Source organism: Aspergillus sydowii (assembly GCF_001890705.1).
Source record: "Aspergillus sydowii CBS 593.65 unplaced genomic scaffold ASPSYscaffold_8, whole genome shotgun sequence".
Lineage (NCBI taxonomy): Eukaryota > Fungi > Ascomycota > Eurotiomycetes > Eurotiales > Aspergillaceae > Aspergillus > Aspergillus sydowii.
In genome coordinates, this window is record NW_024467866.1 from 15,283 (window position 1) to 36,702 (window position 21,420).

Below are 21,420 nucleotides of genomic sequence, written 5' to 3' on the forward strand. Positions count from 1 at the left end.
GTTGACGGCGACGGTGGTGGGGAAGAAGAAAAGAAACGGCTCCGAGGGAAATGAAAGATTATCTTGGCCGCTCAACCGGACTTTCTTTTACGCCTCTTTTATCATCTAGACTAGGAACTGCTGGAAACTGGAATTACTTCGCATTCAAGTCTATTTACCTCTTGCCAACGAATTCTCGAGCCACCATCCTAGCATCAAACGTGCGGGCTAATTAAAGCGACCCGATTGCCAATATCTGCAAATATTACGAGAATTCCCAAACCCCAGTATGAAGGTCAAGCAAAGCCAAGTGAAAACAGTGAGGGAAAAAAAGTAAAGTCGAGCGAACGACACCGGGAAATTTTCGCCTAGACGTTGCAAATTGCGATTGAAAAACTGGCTGTGAGAAGCAACGCTACAATTCAACAGAACGGGGGGATCCAAAAGGGCATCGCGATGGTCGTTACGTCGTCATCGTTCAATTTCTAAGTATCCTTGAAATGTTCCTTTGCGTATTGCTCGCACGCCTGGGATGTACAAGTTAGGCGCTGGAACCATACAAGCTATACCCGACACGAGCTTTGGTTGCTCACCTTGGCCGGTTTTCCAACCTTCTGACCGATAAATTTCCATTTGTTCGCCTCATATTCTTTGATGGCGTCTCGGAGGGCTATCGACTATGGTAATGATTATTAGGACGGACCTGTAGATGACTATTTTCGAGAATCATTAACCAACCTCGTCTTCTGCAAACTCCGCATAATGCATGTCCTATATGGACGTCAGCAAGCCAGCCGCCCGTTGTATGGTTGCTCAAACGCACCTTATACCAATGCTTCTTCACACTACCCTCGGTGCGGTTAGGGAAAGTCTGAACCATCATCAGTGAATCGAATTCTACACGTAGAGCACGAAATGCAACAGGCATGTCTGTCACGGACCTTGGCGATCTCACTCCAGCTGCGACCAGCGTCACGCATCGTCTTCAATCTCTGTTCCTCCTCTGCAGTCCACGGGGTGTTGGTTCTTCCCTTTTTCCTTGGGATGGCGTCTGGTGCTGCAGCCACGGGGTCATCTCCAGGCGCGGTGGCCATCGTTGCCGATGAGCCTTGCGGGGGGGAGGAACGACGTTTTCGCGGATTCGACGCGGGAACCTGAGATGGGGGCATAGGAATGCTCTCGTACGAAGTTACGCCTTGAAAGGACTGGATTTGCTGTTGTTTCTGTTGTTGCTGGGGTAGGAGTTGTTGTTGTAAAGTGGGAGAGACAGAGGTTTTGACTCGCTTAGAGGCTGAAGTTGACCTGAAGGGCGAAGGAGAGAAGAGTAACACCGAGTTAGTAAGGGAATTCCCAACATGTAATGAGAAGAAAACTCCAGCCGCAAGCAATTTAGAGGGACACCAAGAGTGAAATCCTTGTGAGGAACGAATGAGAATGGAGAAAGCAAAGAAGAGGATTCGAAGAGTATGTGCGTGCGTATATAGGTTATATATATATAAATATGGCGACATAGTAGTATACAGATGTATATATACCACGGATGTATATACGCCCCATACGGAGTCAAAGAACAAGTGAATAGGCTGTGGGGCTTGGGCATCACTAGACCCTGTGGAGAACGAAGATGGAACTTACATATTGGACGGTGTGCAAGCTTCCCAATCACGTTGCGCCGGCTCATCTGTACATACACATGATTAGGAGATTAGCAAGCCTGCCGCTCAAGAACGGTCCGGGGAGATTGGCCTGTCAAGTCGCTGAAGACGAGCCTTCTGTTACACCAAAAAGTGAAGATGACACGGGCACATCCCACAGCGTGGAAGTAGCGCTGCAAGCTGAAGGGAAAGCGACCAGACAGAGATGCGGGTGTGATGAGGGTGTTACATGCATGTATGTAAATGGCTGGGAGCGGCAGACGTGAGGCCAGACGGAGATTCGAGGAGCGACCCTCGATCAGGAGCGGGGAAAAGAAGGGAGGAATAGTAGAAGGGGTTGGAGGAGGAGGAGTAAGAGGAGGGGCAACACAACAATAAGTATCAACAGGATTTGGCACAGTCACAAGTTGACCGTCCCAGCATCTTAGGACACAAAGGCTGTAACGGTACGCGCTGCAGGAGCAATGAGGGCGCGATGTCGTCGTCTGAGCAGGGTGGAGAAGAAAGGGTTAAGAAAGACTTCTTACTGAACAAGGCTCATGGCTGGGTTAGTGGTTTGCGAGTCTGTCTAGAAAAGAAGGGGAAAATGCAGGAGCAGGATGACTGGATGTACGAGGCAAGTCGCCGATACTCTACAGAAACTCGGACAAGAGACGTCAAAGGGCAGAGAGAGAGGATGCGGCTGGTATAGCAACGGAGCGCGTAGAAGATGAAAGAAAACGGAAGCGAGACCAGCTCAGAGACTTGGGCCTGCCAGTGCCAGGTGCCAGCCCAATCCCACCGTTCCCAGATGACGCTTGCTTTTTCTTCCTCTCCTCAGCGGCATGTTGACTCGTTGCTGCACGCCAACCCAAGACCAAAAGCCAGAAGGCAGCGCAAGAGGAAACAAGACGGAAATTAAAAACGAGCAGTCTCCTGATTGGGCCCTGCGTTATGCCTTTTCTCGCTCTCGATTTTCGTCAGCGGGTGATTTCCACTGTCAGATCTAGACGCTTTTAGAGTTGGAGCAGATGCCATCTGTTCATCGGCTATCAGACGATGGATAAAGTCCCGTCGCGCCGCGCTGCTTATTACGCTCGCTTCTATAATCGGCCTCCACGCTGCTAAGCAAAGCACACCCCTCTTGTGGAGACGGCAGTGAGGGGACTCGGAAGAGCCTGGGCCCTAGTATAGAAGTGCCATCGAGCTGTCCAGCTGCCGTCGCAGAGACTGCCCCAGAACCAGAAAAGAATCGGGTGACTGTCAGACAAACTCACGGACTGGCACGAGCGATGCCAGCAGGAGTCCTTGATCCGGAAGTCGGACTTGGCGGTGTCTCGAGAGGGTGAGAGGCGAGCATATGGAACGGTGGACAATGCTGGCTGTTCCTTGCTTGTCTGTCCCTGTTAGAGACGTCGAAGCGGGGTAGCCGATTGCACTACAAGTATACCGGTCTTGAGTGGCCGAACGGAGGGAAACGGGCAAAACCGCTTCAGCAACAGACAGGCCTTGCAAGTGGCTCAAAGTGCATCTAATATTTTCCCAGAGCAGTCACAGTCTCTGGTTGGGCAAGCTGGCGCTTTTAAGTAGGTGGTCTGGAAGCTCCCAAAGTCAACCCCCTCCGAGATAAAAGGTCCCATCTCCTTGCAAAGTCAATATACTTGTGGGAAACATGAGTCAACTTGCAGGTGCGGGCAGGGCTTTGTTACTCCCAGTGCAGATCGGCCATTTCCGGAAGCCCTCTTGCTCGAGTGCAGGAGATTCGTATTTGGAAGAGAACTAAAGCTGGTTGTGCTGTTCGTGAGTTGTTATCGGAGGGCTGCCGATGATACGTCAGGCCCGGGTGCTTGGGATGCCGAGTCTCTTTGCTTTTGCCGGTTCCTCATCGTGGCCGAGATCGTGAGGTCTTCAGCAACACATCTTACGGTATTTTTGTTGGGATGACAGCTTTATTTGCGCCGGACATGTTCAACCAATGGCCCCCTGGCCCAAGGATTCACGACCATGAACAACTGCCCACCTGCGGCTAGAAAGTCCATCCACGCTGGGCTGTCATGGACTATTCCCTTTTCGGACAGAGGTCCCCACGATCCAGCTGACGTCATCCGATTCACGTGATGCACGCGCGGCCCTGCGAGAGCTTGACAGGAAAGCAGAGTTAGAAGGTGTCTCGAGCACTCGTGTAAGGCTACACCTTGCAGTGTCCTTTCAAGGCCAAATCCCCATCTAATTGTTGTACTAGACGAGTCAGTGCCTCCCGTCGCTGATCTAGATAGCTGAGGTTGAGCTTATCAACGGTTCCGACGTCCCCACCCAAGCTTCGTTCCATTTCGGTTCGTCTTGCGTGCCCGCTGCCCGGGCCCTGTACGCTTTCACCTCTTCTCGTCGTGGATATCCGTCGCATTCTTGAACGCCGCGTCAATATTGCATCTATAGCGTACTCCATACACTTCAACTGTTTAAAACCCTGCGATCGAGTCGCTGGAAGACCCGACTAACGCGCAACAAGAGTCCCTCTCGGTCAGCTGTTCATGGTACAAGCCTGAGGCAAGCTTGTCTGGTCGTTTGAGCAGTCTCTTGACACATCCGGACACACACACACACACACACACACACATAACGATATTGGGCATTGTTAGCGCATCATGTCGTTTACTGTCCCGCGTGTCCTTGCGGACATCACTCACCTTGCGTCGAAATGTGTCCTTATTTGGACCATTCATAGAAACAAGAGCGCTGAAGGTACTTGCGGCATACATGCTACCTCTAACAGCTCGCTAATATAGTGATGAATTGCAGGTGTTTCCCTCTTGACCCAAATGCTATATACTTTGGTCTTCCTTACGCGCTACACTGATTTACTTCGTCATGGCGGTTGGACAGAGCCTTATAACGTCATTTTCAAGTTCTTCTATTTTATATCATCATTCTATACTATATTTTTGATGATGAGGGTGTTTCCCCGAACCCGTGAGACGGAAAGAGCGTGGAAAATGGGCTTGGCCTCTGTCGGAGTTTCCCTCATACTCTCGCCTATTGTGATTCCCATTTTTGGAAAATATCCAGCACTGTGGTTTGAAGAGGTGAGTTTAACCACCGCGACTGTTTTCCGCCAGACGTTAACTGTGTCCCCCAATAATTAGATTCTATGGACGTTCTCTATAATCCTGGAATCTGTTTGTGTTCTTCCGCAATTGTTGCTTCTTCGCCAGACTACCGTCCCCACTGTTATCAATTCATACTATCTTCTGATGCTGGGATCTTACCGAGCATTTTACATAATAAACTGGTTCGTCCGGGGGGTCGGCGGTGACAACAATGTGAGCTGGATCTCGGTCATCTTCGGTGTCATCCAGACGGCTTTTTATATCGACTTTGCCTGGGTTTACTATACTCGTCAACGCGTGAAACTCCGAAATGGTGGGGTTGTGGATTCGGAAGACTACCGGAACAGCTATATTGTGAACAAAGTATTCAACATTAGACGTCGAAGAAGCGAGGATGAGGAAGAGCAGAGACTCCACGGCGAGGACAATGACAGCGGCGAGCACCAGCCAACAAATAACCGTTGGGGTGCGCGGGGAATCTCCGTCTCGGCTGACGATACATTAGAAGGCCAGCGCAACGAGGGCTCGCTGGCGACAGACCATGATGCGGAGGGATTCGCGGAAGATGAACGTCGCTAGCTATTCTACACATAACGGGGAGACTACGCGATCGCTGGCTGTGCCAGTCGACCAGACACGGTCCTCCCCTCACATATGCTGAGCATCCCACATACATGAATTTAAATATAGCAATGCGATTTTGAATTATTTTTCCTGGAGGGTAGGTGGTGAACCCTGGCGACTTGTCGAGTCGGCAGTCAGACAACTTCATGCTTTGTTTCGGGGCCACCAGCCCTGCCGTGGCAGTCCTGGTCGGACCTCCTTGAATAGTTATCGCAAGTGCGCAAGTAAGCGACACGAATAGACAGACCTAAATATAAACTTGGTGAAGTCATAAACCTGGAGTAATTAAGCAATTGCCCGGAGTAGTTATCGAGTTGTGGGCGGTTGTAGTCTTTGTAGACCATTTGTTTTGGCCCCTCTGAGCCATTGCTGCGCCAGGGCATAGCCACGATAGAAGGATGAGAACAATGGGAAAATCAGGAACAAGATAATCACAATATTACACCATTAAGGACGGGTCGCTAGAGTAGATTGAATAAGGGGCCGTTTGAGGCCACTCAGGCCTGAAAAATGCCTGACGAAGAGAAAAAACTGCCTTGTTCATTTTTAGACGACGTCGACAAATGACGGCTTCGGATCGTCCGGCTGGGTGCAGGAAGCTCAGACCGGATTCCTATACTCTAATGTCGTCCGTTATTGTTTCATGAGCTTAGCATCTTGCATTCTTCGGTCCTTGCGCTGCTCAGCGTTGGGCCCGACGATTATTCGACGATTATTATTTTGGATTTTTGGTCGACCCCTCGAGGACCACGTGCATACAGATCACGTGCACCAGATCTCGGTTGAGAGAAGCGACGGGCAGTCACGATCTCTGGCTCTGTCTCTAATCAACCGAGGAGCCCTGCCATCATGTTCTCCGCTTCTGTTCTTGGGGATCGAATAACAAATTCACTGAATACGACGTGCCCCACCGCCATGAACCGGGCTGTTCATGATATTCCAACCTTAGGCGCCGGGCTCGCCGCCAGCTCATGCCCCTCTCTTATCCATTGGAGACCGTTGCTCGAAAATCCTTAGAGGGTCGCATCCTCGAGTCGCCAGCCGCGTAGTCAGCCACTGTTCTTCGATACACGTGGTCGTTGTTGGATATGGATGCATGTCACCGGGAGGAACTGAGGAGGAGCCCAGTTTACTTGCAAAGTCTAAGTCTGCGCCGACCCTTGCTTTTAGTTTTCCCTCCCCCAGGCTACTTGAATACTGACAGCTTGGGCCGGAGTATGTAGAAAGGCCTTACTGGGGTTCGTGAAATGAAAAAAGAAAAATGGAAAATTAAATAAAAATAAGGAAAAAAACAAAAAGATCCATGGCTGAATACGGAGTATGAAGCACTAAATTGGAGTGTTCCACCAAGGCTCTTACGCTCCATCATCTCGCCCCAGGCGGTGGCAGCCACAGCGTCGGCACTGCGACAGCTCTCTCTCATGCGAGTCGCAGACTTGAGAGGTCCACGATGCACTCCGCCAACCACAGGGCCCAGACAAGGCGTTTAATTGCGTTCATTTATGGTTCGATCCTCGACCAGGAAATGCGGCCCTGCCACGCTAAACCGAGTTAATCCTAGGCGGTGCATCCTTACCCACATGGGGTTTACAGCCGCAATAAGAAAAGAAGCACGCCTTGATCGGATCAACCACGGGTCAACGAGCCACGACTGGCTTACTCTCGAGTTTTGGACTCCTTTCGAAGCTTCTTTGAAAACTTTCCGTCTGGTCTTGTGCCCTGGCTACGCGCATTGCCAAGAATCCCAGAGGTACTGCGCTGCAATCCTCATAATGAAACCAAGATTTCCCGCCTTCCACTGCGGTTTTTGGGGGCTACAAGCCTCTAAGGCCACACCCCCCTCCAATTCTCTTTGTTGTAGGATGTCAACTTGTCAAGTGTCAAACGCTGCTGTGATCATCGTCGGTTCGACATTCATCTATTCCACCGCCGTTGGGATTACGCCCCGGATGATCTACGTTCGTACATTCAAAGCCCTTTGTCGTAAAAGCTTCCACGCGCTGCTCCTAGTGGTCGAAATTGAAGCCGGTAACCTCTTTTTTTCGAGCTAGCGCTAACCAGGCGATGCTCATTTGGCTTCACGGCCGGCCGCTAATCCTGTACCTTCGTCGCCTCGCTTCGCAGCTTCGCCATTGACTCCTCTTTCAAGGTTCCCACCCCTGGAGATCCGGAGCCCTGGGACTTCGATCGGTCCAGTCTTGGCCCTTGTCAAGAATGGGCGCAGTGGGCCTTGAAAAATAATATGCAGAGTCTGAGCCCCGAGGATTGGGGGCTAGATTCCTGCTAGTACCTTTCTAGTTCCCATGTCATTGTGAAAGCTGCAAGATGGTCGACTTTTAGAAAAGCCCGGTCCCCCGGGATAGTTGGGCGCTTAAATGCAGACATCATCTTCCATCCTAGGCCTCTTGTTTGGAGAAGGTTCATGTGGCACGGTAATGGTCGGCGGCATTCATCACACATTTCCGTGATCTGTGGGCCTGTTGTTGAAACAAGAGCTTCATGCCTGGCTTTGCCTCGCAAGGCATTCTGGCTTCAGTTGATATCCTCGGCTCGAGTATATGAACGTCCACGGCGCCGCTACTAAGGATCCCCCTCTACCTCTATCTTCCATTACGCTTATGAAGAAGGCTTTCTGTTGAAATCTATATACTTTATTCGATCAACGAATCAGCTCAACACCTCAGCGTCAGGGTGTCGGAAGATTTCATATATTGTACCACTCCTCCCCTCCAACCTCGATTCATTCGTCGAATCTCTACATTTTGCCGCCCTCTATACAGGCCTCCCTGCTGTCTGTTTCATAAAGTGTTTCATTGTCTTGGTCCACCAACGAAGCTTCTCTTCGGCGCTTCCAGCCATACTCTGATTGACTGTTTTCTATGTTTTGTCAGTCTTCGAGCGGGCCCTACAGACCAATGTCGTTTGGACAAGGTGATTGCAACCCGAACGAAGCGATGGATGAATTCTACGGGGGTATCAACGCACATTGGCCGGTGATGGAGCGTGTAAGCATAACCCAAACAGCTATAGAAGCATACCTTGTCCGCGCAAACCTATATTAACAACTCTTGGTTCCATCACGCATAGTCCCCCTACGGACCAGTCACTCATCCATACAATGCATCAACATACCAAAATCCCGCCATCCTCACACCAATCAGTCTCCCAGACAGCTCGTACGCTCACGCCCACACCCGTACCAGCCCAGTCCTCAGCCACCACTCCCAACAACAAGAATACCAATACCCCGTTTCTGACTCCGTCATCCCCCACCATGGCCTGGGCATCACCACCCCCTTCCCCAGCGAACTCACGCGGGACGCGAGCTTCGGCCTGGGGATCGCACCGACAAGCTACACCAGCTTACGAGAAGAAACCATCTCCCCACAACCTTCATTACCACGGCGACGTCAACGTCGAGACTCCAGACAGCCCGCACCGCACAACCCACCAGTCCAGATCCTCCCAAACCCACATGGAGTACAACTCCTAGAACAACAACGGCGACAAAGCTACGGCGACCCGAACACGCAGCGGCCTCGGGCTCCTGGGCGTGGGCGTAGAGACCCGCAGGCTGAAGAGGAAGACGCCTTTGTCGAAGGCCTCCGTGAGCAAAGCCTCTCGTGGCGGACTATTCGGGATATGTTCCGCGAAAGGTACAACAAGGATGCTACGGAGGCGCGCCTGCAGATGCGGCAGGTACGAAGGCGCAAGGAGCGGCTGGCACGCTGGGACGAGCATGATGTGCGTGAGTGTACCGCGGCAAGTTTGATTTAGACTGCTCTGTTTTACTTTTTCTTTCAAGAGCAGAAATATCGGTTGTGTATGGTTCCGCTAACGATGGAGTGTCCTAGGTTCGAGTGCTATTACGCGCTAGACATTATTGGGAGCAGGAGAAGTACAGACTTATTGCACAGAAGGTGAGCACTTATAGGTCTATTAGCTATGGCAAGGCTCCTCCGCTAACAATCCTTATTCTAGATGGCGGAATTAGGAGCTACAACTACATTTACAGCGGAACAATGCGAAGCTCAATTAGATTACATTGATGCACAGGAGCGCGAACGAGAGGAGCGAGAAAGAGAAGAGCAAGACACCGCTCAACAATCACAAACAACAGAGCCTCGACGCAAACGACGGCGAACAGAAACGAAAGAAACTGGAGAGAAAGCATCTGAAAAAAAGACACCCCGAGAAAAAAAGAAAACAAAGGCGAGAACATAAACTTCCATTGAGATCCGCATTGCAATGTGTTGTTTTTTATTCCATAGACTTGTTTGATTATTGACTCAGATTTCCTTTGGGGCGCATTGTTTCTAGCCTTGATCTTGTTGGGAAGATTGCATGGATGCGATGCGTACTTGTTTTGCATAGTTGGGATTGAATTCTGGGCTGCTTCTAGCACATTTTGCCTTGCCTCGCATATTTGACTGATTGACTCACGATATACCCATACCGTCCGCTCGTTACTATAGCACTGACTCGCACAATACACTTACTTGAGAAGACACACTTTTATGATCGACCCTCTAATCAAACCGCTACACAAAGAAACTTGGACCATAAACCAAATTTTGAATTCGGCCCAAGGAACCAAATCCAACCAAGACACCAGTGCAGGCTCCTAACTTCCTGGCAAGCCACGCTAGAAGTCCGAAACCTGCCGGTCCCTGAACGGCGTCCTTGGCAATGCGGCACTCATTTCCGCCCATATCAATCAATGAAACTTTTTGGATATTTCATGAAAAGTATCCGCCTATCCGGACGTCTCGCAAAATGCACTGTGCCACTACTCCGTGCCATTCTCTGGCCCGTGTCTGGGTTTTAATTTCCTCGAAGATCCTGTCGCCTTTACTGTAGAGCCCAAGGGTCTAGACTGGTCTCAACGTTCCAACCCTATGCCTAACTGGTTGCCTACCAATGCCAATGGTGGAATATCAGGGTTCCGCCCGTTGTAAAGTCATGATTGAATGAACAGTGAACGGTTGAACGGTGGACGAACTCCTGGAACTGAGGCTATCCTAGGTATAAACCGTACTCCAATACCCAAACCGATTGGGTCAAGGTTCAGTGGAGACCAAAGGATTGGAGACGCGTGGTACCCCTGTGCCTGGTGCCTGGTGAGGAGTGAGTGAGTAGTGGTGTGCCTTCCTGGTCCTGGTCCTGGTTCTGGTTCTGGCCTGGAGATTGTTCGGATCGTCCGTCGTAGAGTCCGTTAGTCTAGCTCGGGAATTTCGGAAAGCTGAGTTGCGCTGTCGGTGTTGTTACTGGATGTTGAATTAGAACGTTCGGCGATCTTTAGATTGGATTGGAGTCGGCGATTCTCCGAACGAGTCAATGACGGTGCGGACAGCGGGTTGATTTTTGGTCCTGGGATCCTGACTGGATGGCGGAATCCTGCCGCATGGGGGTAATGATGCCTGAGTTGTTTGTTGGATGTTCGATATCACTTAATACATCCTTGTCTTCGCACTCTGTATTGGTTTTGAAGGTTTGTATTTCGCTTCTCAACATAATAATGGGCTTACGTCGTCAGATCTCTAGTTACTGAACGTACATCGACTGCACTTGGAAAGTCGGAATGGATATCGCTCTGCTAATAGGCAGCAATTGAAACATGAATAATGAAATAAAATAATGTTGATCTATCATTCGCTATCCGACTGCAAATCCTCATCGTTGACAGGAAACGTTAAGAGTGCCGCGATGCCCCCCAGCCCATCAAGTCTCTTCCCACTCTCATGCTCAGAACTCAGGACCCGTACATCACCCCCTTCGACATCTCGTACACGATCTACCAGTGCAACCCATCGCTTCCGCTCCGCCACATCCTGGGACCGGAATAGTCTGTTTGAGATGATGAGCACCCCGCCGCCACGGCCCACAGCGCCCTGATCGACAGCATGCTCGACCTCCCGCGGCCCGTAGGTAGCCTTGTTAGTCTCCTTGCGTAGTTGCTCGTTGAAGTCATCCATTAGCTTCGTTTCACGCGCGTGCTTGGTGTCGCTGAGGAGTGTTTTTACTGTAGGCGATTGGAGAACTTCTGTTAGGGAGTGGAGGTAGCCTGAGGCAGAGTGGACAACGACGAGAGATGGGAGGAGACGCTTGAGCGCTGGCGTTGTTGTGTTTGCCACAGATTGAATGTGCTTTTGGAACGCGGCGGCGACGAAGCCGGGGGAGGCGAGGAGGACAGGGCGGACGGGGTCGTTAGCCGTCATTGACGTTGAGCTAGTGTTGAANTCCATGTGGCGGAGGAGAGTGTCGAGGGTTGTTTGGTAGAATTTCGTCATAGTCTGTTGCTAGTTAGCACCAAAGAAAGCCTTTAGATGTGCTTGTTTCTTGGTCGACGAATTAATGTACCTTGTCATGATCACTTCCGCCAGCCCTCTTCCTCGGAACAGACATCTCAATCTTCTGCTTCAGTACCGTCCGGAACTGCCCAATGAAGCAGATGTGTGCTATCCCCTCCTGCATAACAACAGCTATGGCCTCCGCTCTTCGATTCCCGCCCTCGTCAACTGCATCCTTCAACGCCTCGACGGCAACACTATCCCACCCGCTCCCTTCATTATCCGGTCCTGATCCCTTCTCTAGCGTAAACTGCCGATTGAGCTCTAGATCAAGAGTATGATACTGCCCAATCTTCGTATGCGGTGTCTCATTCATAATCTGCCCGCTAACGTGAAGTTGGGAGTTTTGAGGGTCAAAGTCGAGGTTTTTGACTCTGATTTCGAGGGTGAGTCGAACGCGGGAAGAACTCGTTGAACCCGTTGATGCGGCGGTTGTTGTCACGCGGCGGATGGCGGTCGCATACAGGAGATCACCAGGGACTATGAGGTTGTATGCGTGCCACTGGTAGTATCACACTGGTGAGAGGGGTTGCTGGGGCTGTCCTGGCGGGGTGACATACCATGTCTTCGGGCTCTTCGGGGATGAGGGAGACGCTGCCGGCGCCGCCATATTCAATTTTGTTTTTGACGAGGCGCATAGTGGCTATTTCGGTTATATGGTCAGGGTGAGGTATATGAGTAATTGACCAAGTGCTGTTGAATCTGGGGAAGGGAGTTGCCTTCAATCACAACTCCGATAATTCTGATGACGATAGCAGGCCTCAGGCAACAAAAGTGCGGGACATTTCCTAAAATGACTTAGTTCTTGAAATTGCTTATCGATACGGGTGGGTCTTAATCCACAGGAGTAGACAGTCACGTGTCAGGCCATGTTGCGCTTTTATTTACCTCCAGCGTATCACAGCAGTAAATGTTTCCAGGCAACCGCAAGGCAGGCCTCACTGCACTCATTTCACTGCCCTATTTATATTCCCAGGATTTATATCCTACCTACTCGATGTCGACCCTCCACTTTATCTCCCCCGACATAGAATCCGCTATCCTCTCAACATAATAATGCCCGATCAACCGCGGGTGATTCTCGAGAAGTCCCGCACCGTCCGCCGTCGATATCAGCGCAGCAACCAACGGTTCCAATTTACTGCATCCCAGATCGCACGGATTGAGCGCGAACAGGAGCGAGAGCGTCGAGCACAGAAGCTCCGGGACAAGGAGAAGCGGCGCATTCAGGAGAAGAAGAAGAAAGCGGAGAAGGAAGCAAAGGCTCGCGACGAACGAATCCGCTCTGGTATCCCGGATCCCAATGCACCTTCTGTACCTGCAAGTCAACCACTGCTTTTCAATTTCATAAAGAAGACGCCATCTGTTCAGCCTGAGAGCCAGGACAGCAAAGGAGGACAGGTCGACACCGGTAGTGGTAATGGTAGCGGCAGTGACACGGAGGTAGTGACTGAGTTTGAAAATGAGAATTCGAGCTTAGAAGATGAGGAGTTGAACTGTATGTTCATTGCTCTTGGCGAGGCAGAGGTATCTACGAACGCGAATACTGAGGGGCGCGGCCCAAAGGACACAGGAAAGGATGATGACGAATTCTCCGAGTGCTCCGCCTTCTACGATGAGGACATTATTAAAGAGTCCGGGGCTGCTTTAGAAGAACCGGTATCAGTTGCAACAGTCTTGAGCAGTGATTCCTTCCAAGACGATACTGCAATCCTCCTAGAGGAGTTTGCACCCGAATTTGACCCCGGGACCAGCTTTGACCAAGAATTGGCTCAGTTGGACGCGACTTGAACGACGGGTATATATATATATATATATATATATATTCCCACCAAAACAAGAGAGACATAGTATCTCCGATGGAGATATACAGGCCCATGCATGCTTTCCGATCCGTCGGAGCAGTGCGGGTGGCCTTCGGATAGAGAACACCTCCGCGACCCGTCGGGATAGACGGCGAACTGTCGGTGATGTATTGTAACATCGCTATCCCGATCATCCGACGAGTGAAGAGGCTGCAGGCGAAATTAATGGGCTTGCGTTGAAGCTGCCGAAATAGTCGCCATGTTACGATGGGTTGGCGATCGGAATGAGAGCTGTGGGTGAGGTGGGCATGACGTCGGTACTTGGTGGTATCTTATCTTAGCGGCCTCGACTGTTTGGCTCCAACACCCCGCAAGGCCGCAACTCTCATTTTGACATCTTCAAGCTGGCAGACATTCGCCTGAACCAAAAACGCCCAAGATGCCATTCATTTCGGTCAACAACCACCAACTGCACTATGCAGACTCCCACCCTGACGGAGCTCCTGCGGGCGGACTCACATTCTTTTTCATCCACGGCTTAGGCTCCTCGCAGAATTACTACTTTCCGGTCCTCCCATTCCTGACTCCAAAGCATCGTTGCATCACTGCGGACACCTACGGTTCCGGCCGCTCTCCGTACACAGATCAGTCTGTATCTATCGGATCCATCGCCGCAGATGTGATTGGAGTTCTCGATGCATTGAACGTTCCTCAGGCCGTGGTGGTTGGCCACTCTATGGGCGGACTGGTCGTGACCCTCTTAGGTTCGGAGCATGCAGACCGCGTGAAGGGAATTGTCGCAATTGGGCCGACTCATCCAACTGAGACTCTGCATTCGGTAATGTCAAAACGCAGTGAAACCGCGGCACAAGGTAAGATCTTTCGGAGGTAAGCTGCGATTACTGCTAACAACAACAGGCGGCATGGAATCACTGGCGAACAGCATTCCATACCAAGCTACTGGGTCCGCAGCGTCCCATCTAGCTCGTTCGTTCATCCGAGAACTCGTCCTCGGACAGAACCCGAAGGGATATGCGGCGCTATGCCAGGCCATCGCCAACGCGCCCACTATCGATTACTCATTGATAAAAGTACCACTCTTACTGATTGCGGGAGAGGAAGACAAGTCGGCTAGCATGGAAGGTTGTCAGTACATATTTGACAATCTGTCGAGTAAGAACAAGAGGATGGAGGTGTTGAAAGAGGTTGGACACTGGCATTGTATAGAGGCGCCCGACTCGGTTGGGATTGCGATTTCCGAGTTTGTTGGGCAGAGCTATTGAGTAGTAACAAATGGATCAATTCTCTACCGCCTGGGATTCCGTACCTTCGCACGCACTTCACTTTCGTATTGCTATCCATCATGCGAGCTTCGAGAGCGGCGGATCGTGACGGGCGCTGATTGGCCGAGTGTGCTCTTATCCGACATCCGAACCGTCGGATCGCGATCAAGAAACAGCCACTCCATGTCGGAAGCAAGAACCTCGCCCTGCAGTCATACGATCAGCAGGCTTCCGACTGAAGAACCGCAAGCAAGTGCGGGGTCTCTTCCCAGAATGTGAAGTCTGGGGTGTGTCTCGAATTCCACTCTTTCTCATTGGCAGATGTTCGTACCAAAGACCAAGCTCCGTGTATAAAAAGCACGCCGACGCTTCCACATGGAACGCCCAGTCGACTTCCTCATTCTTCCCCTCATTTTCCTCCTATACTACACCATAAACCCTTCTTTTAAGATTTAGATAGGGACGTAAACAAAATGGCCACCCATCGCTTCGACCCCAATTTCACCGACACTGTCGTCAGCGCGATGGGCGACAATGTTAACCCGCGGTTCCGACAGCTCATGTCATCATTGATCCGACATGTACATGACTTTGCGCGCGAGAACGAACTCACCATCGACGAGTGGATGGCTGGTGTGCAGCTCATGAATTGGGCGGGCCAGATGAGTGATGCGAAGCGTAATGAGGGGCAGTTAGTTTGCGACGTTATTGGACTTGAGTCGTATGTTCCTCCCCAAAAACAGAACCAAAGGGGCCCGGACCATTGCTAATTCTGGAATATAGACTCGTCGACGAAATCACATTCAAGCTCGCCGACGAAGCCGCCGATGCCCCCACTGCAACTGCAATCCTGGGCCCCTTCTTCCGCGCCGACACACCTTTCCGCTCAAACGGGGATAACATCGTCAAGACCTCTCCGAAAGACGGCAAGGGCGAGGTTGCATTTATGAGCGGGCGGGTTATGGACTTTGAGACGAAGAAGCCGCTTGTTGGAGCGGTGGTTGAGGTGTGGCAGGCTTCCACGAATGGGCTGTATGAGCAGCAGGATCCCGAGCAGGAGGAGTTTAATCTCCGTGGGAAGTTTAAGACGGATGAGAATGGGTTCTACTCGTTTTACTGTCTGCGGCCGACGCCATACCCTGTTCCCGATGATGGACCTGCGGGGAAATTGTTGAAGCTCATGGATAGACATCCGTTCCGGCCGGCGCATATTCATATTATCGTATGTTTATTTTCCTTTCCCCACTCGCTGTTTGATCGGACATGGTGCTAATGCTGGCACAGGCAACATACGATGGCTACAGACCGCTCACAACCCAGATCTTCGACCGCAAGGATCCGTACCTGACTAACGACTCAGTCTTTGCGGTGAAGGACTCGCTAATCGTAGATTTTGTTGAGCGCAAGGGCGACCCTCAAGCTGGAATTGAGCTGAACTACGATGTGAGATTGGTCGCGGACGAGTCAAAGACTAACGGTGCTTGATTTCCTAGCAGGTTAAGGTTTGTTTGTTTCGTTGTATATAGCTTACGTTTGTGATACCTGGGAATTGATACACTGTTGATGTGATCACTAAAGTCGTCTTCCTAGTAACCCTAACTAACCCACCCTTTAATGCTGCCAGATGTTCTCATACGTAGTCAATTAGTTCAATATTGAACGAGTACAAGATAGCGTGATAACGTGGGCGGACATCTTTAAAGCTGCCTTGCGGGCTCGCTATGCTGAACAGACCAGTTGCTCATTCATCTCCTCCCATGCAACTTCGGATTCCCCTTCATCGTCAAGTGCTCCGGTAGGGCATAAATTTCCTTCCCATCCTCCCAGATCTTCCCGAACCCTTTCTTCCGCTCAATGACAACATTGAAGAGATCCAACGGAATCACCTTCTCATCATTTTTACCGGCTGACGAATTTGAATCCACTTCCATTCCCTCGGACAGAATAACCCCGTTCTCACTCCTCCAGAACGGACACCCGGCCGCCAGTGCTTTCCGGACATCAAGGTAAACCAAAACCTGCGCATCCCTGCGCATTCCGGATATAACTTGGTTGTTGGAACCCGGAGCAGAGCCCGCCCCGCCTCCCTCGCCCCTGCTGGCGATATCAGCCAGCGCATCTGGTAGTGTGGGGCCCGTCGCAAAATGTACATGGTTCCTCCCCATACACTTTAATCCGCCAGAGGCCAGAATTAGCGGCCATGTCGAATGAAATGTCCCATGTACAACAGTCTCGGGTAATTTATCCGGCTCATCGAGTGTGAGTTTCTCAAGGAGCCCGGACTCGGCCTGGACCGATTTGATGCTGTGGCCTTGCGTTGCACGGATGAGGTAATGTGATGGATCTAGGTCGGATTTTGAGGCCACAAGAGCTGTTGCGGTTGCGGTTTCGCTTTGATTGGATTCGGACGCAGCTTCTTCTGTTGCGGTTGAAGAAACTTGGTTTGATGTTGGAGGTTCATCTGTAGAGGAAGAAGCGGAGGGGAGGTAAAATAGAGAGAAGCGCTTTTTATCTGATGTTTCGACGGCGTTAAGGATTTCGCTGAAGGTAGCCTTTTGTGATTTGAGTTTCTGCCATGCGAGCTGTTTTTTTCCCCGTAAATCCCACCCATTAGCTTGATTATTCAATTTGCAGATATGTGGTAGCTTGGGAAGAAAGAGAGGCATACCACGTCTGCGACATTCGCATAGCCGTCCGAGTTGATCTTCAGCCCTTCACGCTCTGCGGCATGCCGGAGGAGGAGACTCAGTGCTTTTGAGATTGTGACTTCACGACTTGCGGGTTTTTTTTCGCGACCTCCGCCCCGATGATTTGGTCTAGGCATTCTGCTGTGGATGTGGTAGTGGTTCGAGGGGTTATGCGGGGGTCGACGGAGAATTTGTCGGGGTCGGACAGGGAGCTGATGCGACAGGCGCACCGGGAGGGGAGGAGGTTTATAGGTGAGTCTGATTAGGAAAGGAATTTTGAATGATTGTGAAGCTCAACGGGGGGACTGAAAGGGATCGCGTGTGAAGTTGTGGTGAGTCAGTGCTTGGTGAGTGTGTATGAGTGAGAGTTGGTCAGACCAGACTTGAGAGTCATCGGCCAAAAATTCCATGACTCCATCTTGAGTCCGATCAGCGTCAATAATCCACATTCCTCCTCAGCGGACGCTCTTTACAGCTTTCGAGTATGTTTCTTATGCTACTAGGAAAAGGAAATTCATGAAATACTATCAATCAAGTATGTTAATGCAAATCTATGGGTATTATCGGTCACAAATACAACTACACTCCGCAACAGGACAGACCTTATGTCTCCCAAACCATTCCCTCGCATGGTGCGCATGGAAGCCGTGGTTACAGTTAATGCAGAAAACAATAAACCGTCGCATTATCTCTCCTTCTGAAAGCTTGCCGTGTTCTGTTCCTGTCTCTGCCGCCACACACGCCTTGGACATTGGATCCGGGGATCCCAGCCAGAGCGTGCAGACGCCACATCGAGGCATATGCCGTCCGCAGCGTGGGCAGATAGTCCCGGACATGGCGGCTGTGCCTAGCGGGTTTCCCGGGGTGGGGTGGACGACTTCCCCACCAGCAGATGGGGGTAGTTGGGAGGAGGCATCGTGCTGCGTGAGTGGTCGTGTGCAGTAGTTGCATGTTAAGCTGACTTGTTGGCGCGGGGGTTCGATGAGTCGGCGCCCATCCCAGGTGGCCGCGAATTTGCGGGATCCAACGTCGAACCGTGCGCGTTCGATTTGTAGTTTCCACGAGTTGATCTGCCAGCGGTATGCTTCACGCCAGGTCTCGAAGCGGTGTTTGTTCGCGGCCGTGTTGACGAACCGCGGCACTGTGTGGCTCATTGCGAGCACGGGGGTTTGGACATCGTTGAATTTGTTGATATAGGATTGGAAAAGATCCATCGCGGAGTGACCGAGCCCAGTGAGGACAATACCCTCGATATTGCCTTGTTGGACAGCTCGCTTTGTAGCTTCGGTTAGGTATGTAGTGAGGTCGTCGTCCGGAAGCCAGCGCAAAGCGACTTCGACGCGGTATTTCAGAGGAAGAGTAGATTCGTGGATAACAGAGAGCCAGTCACCTTTGCTGACGAACGCAATGATTGCCCGTGCATATGGGTCAGTAAGTTCCCTGGCAATCTCCGCACAGGTCTCTTCCCAGTCAGGGTCTGCCTTGCCTTTCGCAGCGCCGGCAATTGCCATCGCAAGAAGCTTATGCGCTTGCGTAGGCGTGTGGCTCCGTAGGGCTAGATATGCTAACTTAGGCTCGTCTTTGAAGACTGCTAGAGCGGCTGCCTTCGTGTGCTGACTCTCAGCAGACAAGGTCTTGACGAGCTCTTCGAGTTCACGACGTGACTGAGCTGCACCGCATATCCGTAGCCCAAGGCGTCTTTGTTCTGAGTAACGTGATTGTATGCTTTCAAAAGGGGCCAGACTAAGTTTTTCCTGCACTAAATCTACGATGGTATCGTTGATATCTGGATAGTGCGCGGAGCTTGAACCTAGCAACCGTGCTTCGAAGCTGGGCCCTATACATAAAAAGTTAGTGTGCTCACTTGAAGGCCTGCTCTGTGCTTCTAAAGATCGGAAGCTTACCTAAATCTCCTGTCCAGGCATCAAACACACCCAAATAATTTAAATCCAGGTTGTTCATCACCATTGAGTCATTCGAAGAATCAATACGAGCCCCTAAATAATTAGTACAAGACTTCATCTTGTTTGTAAGCACTTACGCTCGATCCAGTCCCAGAAATCCTGCAGTGACGGGTCATCGGCAAGTATTTGTTTATTCCGCCTTTCATTGAAAAGATATCCTTCTTTACACCGTAGCCTGTTCACAGTCAAGAGAGTCAATGCTTCTTCTGCGGTCAAAGGACTACCCAGAGTCCCGACCGATAACATGCGCTCTCGTTCCTCCCTGCTGGAAAGGTGTTGTTCAGGGTTATCTCGGATTGCACGACTTTGACCTGAAGCATCCTGCTCATTTTGTCTTTCCAAAGCACCGTCTCGTATCTCTTTCGCCACCTTCCCGATACTGGAGCCCTCGGTTCCGACGGGCCGAAGAGACTTGAAGTTGCAGTCCTCATCAGGGCCGCCGCATACCAGTGTACCTTGGGAAGACAGCCGCACTGGAGGCGGAGGAGGCTTGACGGTAACAATCTTAATCTGGTTATCCGCAGACAGAGTCAGAGCACTCGACTCATTGGAGCTGCTCATGTTGAGGAAGTCGAACGACACCACTCGTTCGGACTCTTCGTACCCACGTGAAGGATGATCAAAAGGAGTAAATACATCGCGAACGGACTTGGTGTAGATTTGCTCCGGATAATTGCTGACAGAATTCTGCCCGAGCGTTCGATCGATAGGAGAGCGATATTCCTCAGCCACATATTCTTTGACAATGTTATATGTTTTCAAATGGCCATTGCTCGACAGCACACCTAAGCAGCCACGCTTCGTCCTGGAGAACCGGAGACTCCAGATCGCCGACTTAGGCGCAGTCACGTTCTTGAATTCAAGCGCTGGCTCCATCTGGCTGCTTTCATGAGGAGCTGCCGCGGCAGAAAGACGGGCACCAACCCGCCGATCCCAAATACAAATAGTCGAATCATTAGAAGTTAACCCAGATGCAATATAGTTCTCATCAAGCCAATCAATAGCAAGATTGTGCACACATCTCGTCGGAAACTGCAGCGACGGAAGCCCAGGTCCCTCTACACTAGTTAGCAAGCCAAGCTAGCACCGATGACACGGTGTCTCCAAGAAAAGAAACATACCTCTCAGGTCATAAATCCTCACAAACTGCCCCTTAACCCCGGTAACCAGTGTATCGGGCTGGTCCCTAAAGAACTTCACGCTGGTGATGGGCTCCGAGCTCGCCAGCTTCCTCAACGGCTCAACATTCCCCTTCGCTGCCCTCGTCGTCAATCTTTGATTAACATCCCAAACATTCAAGCAGAAGTCGTTCCGGACTCTATCCAGCCCCGCCGCTAGCAAGCCATGGGTGCTAAACGATATCGCATTGCAGTACCGCTGGTGCCTCACAGGAAAAGAGAACGACTCCTGCGAGTCGTCGCCCTCGCGCATGCGCAGGATCGTTGCATCCCCAGACGACTGGCCTACCGCGACTAGGGACTCGTCGACGGGCGACCAGTCAAAGGCCCGGAAGACGGGGACCTTGGAGTGTGTTGAGAGGACTTCATGGTCTAGGGTCTGGCTAGACCTGTCGAAGGAGGTGACTTTGCACAAGCGAAATGCTTTCCCTGATACGTCGACGGACAGGAAGCGCTGCTCTGCTTTAGTGGAGGATGGGGACCAGCGGATGGCTTTGTCCATTTTTGCTCTTCGTTTCTTTCCAACGAGCTTAAATCTCGTCTAGTGGTGGGCCTTGGGCAAAGAATTCCGTATCAGACCCATTCGGGTTGCTAGTATTCCCCGGGTTCTGGGCGCGGAATCAAGCAGTGACGCGCATGTTGCAATTGCGATCTATGCAAGATGCGGCAGAAGCACTACGTAGAGTGGTGCAGTCGTGCACTGCTTACAGCAAGCTGCCTGACAAGCAATATGTTGAACTCGAACGTGCAATTAGATATATGAAGCTCAGACAACGTTGGACTCGGAACGTGACAGCGGGCGAGTGATC

At 51.1% G+C, this 21,420-nt stretch overlaps 8 protein-coding genes across 8 annotated transcripts; 4 read left to right on the forward strand and 4 right to left on the reverse strand.

Moving 5' to 3' along the window:
• Positions 1-66: 66 nt before the first annotated feature.
• On the reverse strand, positions 67-1,968 carry ASPSYDRAFT_47033 (SANT/Myb-like DNA-binding domain-containing protein). The gene is made up of 6 exons (XM_040847356.1): positions 1,615-1,968; positions 921-1,281; positions 803-850; positions 718-750; positions 573-656; positions 67-506 (listed from the first exon to the last, which is right to left on the reverse strand). Coding segments are annotated over exons 1-6 (570 nt in total). The 5' UTR covers positions 1,617-1,968; the 3' UTR covers positions 67-464.
• Positions 1,969-3,784: 1,816 nt separating this feature from the next.
• ASPSYDRAFT_47037 (ER lumen protein-retaining receptor) lies at positions 3,785-5,626 on the forward strand. Its single transcript, XM_040847357.1, has 3 exons — positions 3,785-4,355; positions 4,413-4,696; positions 4,757-5,626. Exons 1-3 carry the CDS (start codon positions 4,259-4,261, stop codon positions 5,297-5,299), a joined length of 924 nt encoding a protein of 307 aa, XP_040700576.1. The 5' UTR covers positions 3,785-4,258; the 3' UTR covers positions 5,300-5,626.
• Positions 5,627-8,259: 2,633 nt separating this feature from the next.
• ASPSYDRAFT_1180454 (uncharacterized protein) lies at positions 8,260-9,875 on the forward strand (the record flags this gene model as incomplete). The annotated part of the gene is made up of 4 exons (XM_040840357.1): positions 8,260-8,337; positions 8,432-9,088; positions 9,199-9,264; positions 9,326-9,875. 4 exons carry the CDS (start codon positions 8,260-8,262, stop codon positions 9,566-9,568), a joined length of 1,044 nt encoding a protein of 347 aa, XP_040700577.1. The 3' UTR covers positions 9,569-9,875.
• Positions 9,876-10,992: 1,117 nt separating this feature from the next.
• On the reverse strand, positions 10,993-12,332 carry ASPSYDRAFT_59255 (putative translation factor pelota; the record flags this gene model as incomplete). Its single annotated transcript, XM_040849669.1, has 3 exons — positions 10,993-11,637; positions 11,705-12,196; positions 12,255-12,332. The coding sequence occupies 3 exons, from the start codon at positions 12,330-12,332 to the stop codon at positions 10,993-10,995; spliced, it is 1,215 nt and encodes a 404-aa protein (XP_040700578.1).
• A 418-nt stretch (positions 12,333-12,750) lies between these two features.
• Positions 12,751-14,782, forward strand: ASPSYDRAFT_155689 (alpha/beta fold hydrolase; the record flags this gene model as incomplete). The annotated part of the gene is made up of 3 exons (XM_040842483.1): positions 12,751-13,469; positions 13,911-14,371; positions 14,418-14,782. The coding sequence occupies 3 exons, from the start codon at positions 12,751-12,753 to the stop codon at positions 14,780-14,782; spliced, it is 1,545 nt and encodes a 514-aa protein (XP_040700579.1).
• Positions 14,783-15,019: 237 nt separating this feature from the next.
• On the forward strand, positions 15,020-16,397 carry ASPSYDRAFT_1090951 (intradiol ring-cleavage dioxygenase). The gene is made up of 3 exons (XM_040839897.1): positions 15,020-15,503; positions 15,566-16,004; positions 16,067-16,397. The coding sequence occupies exons 1-3, from the start codon at positions 15,256-15,258 to the stop codon at positions 16,265-16,267; spliced, it is 888 nt and encodes a 295-aa protein (XP_040700580.1). The 5' UTR covers positions 15,020-15,255; the 3' UTR covers positions 16,268-16,397.
• A 130-nt stretch (positions 16,398-16,527) lies between these two features.
• Positions 16,528-17,606, reverse strand: ASPSYDRAFT_155797 (tRNA 2'-phosphotransferase; the record flags this gene model as incomplete). The annotated part of the gene is made up of 2 exons (XM_040842495.1): positions 16,528-17,364; positions 17,451-17,606. The coding sequence occupies 2 exons, from the start codon at positions 17,604-17,606 to the stop codon at positions 16,528-16,530; spliced, it is 993 nt and encodes a 330-aa protein (XP_040700581.1).
• Positions 17,607-17,993: 387 nt separating this feature from the next.
• On the reverse strand, positions 17,994-21,409 carry ASPSYDRAFT_180808 (uncharacterized protein). The gene is made up of 4 exons (XM_040843499.1): positions 20,555-21,409; positions 19,511-20,491; positions 19,374-19,466; positions 17,994-19,306 (listed from the first exon to the last, which is right to left on the reverse strand). The coding sequence occupies exons 1-4, from the start codon at positions 21,111-21,113 to the stop codon at positions 18,030-18,032; spliced, it is 2,910 nt and encodes a 969-aa protein (XP_040700582.1). The 5' UTR covers positions 21,114-21,409; the 3' UTR covers positions 17,994-18,029.
• Between the last annotated feature and the right edge of the window lie 11 nt (positions 21,410-21,420).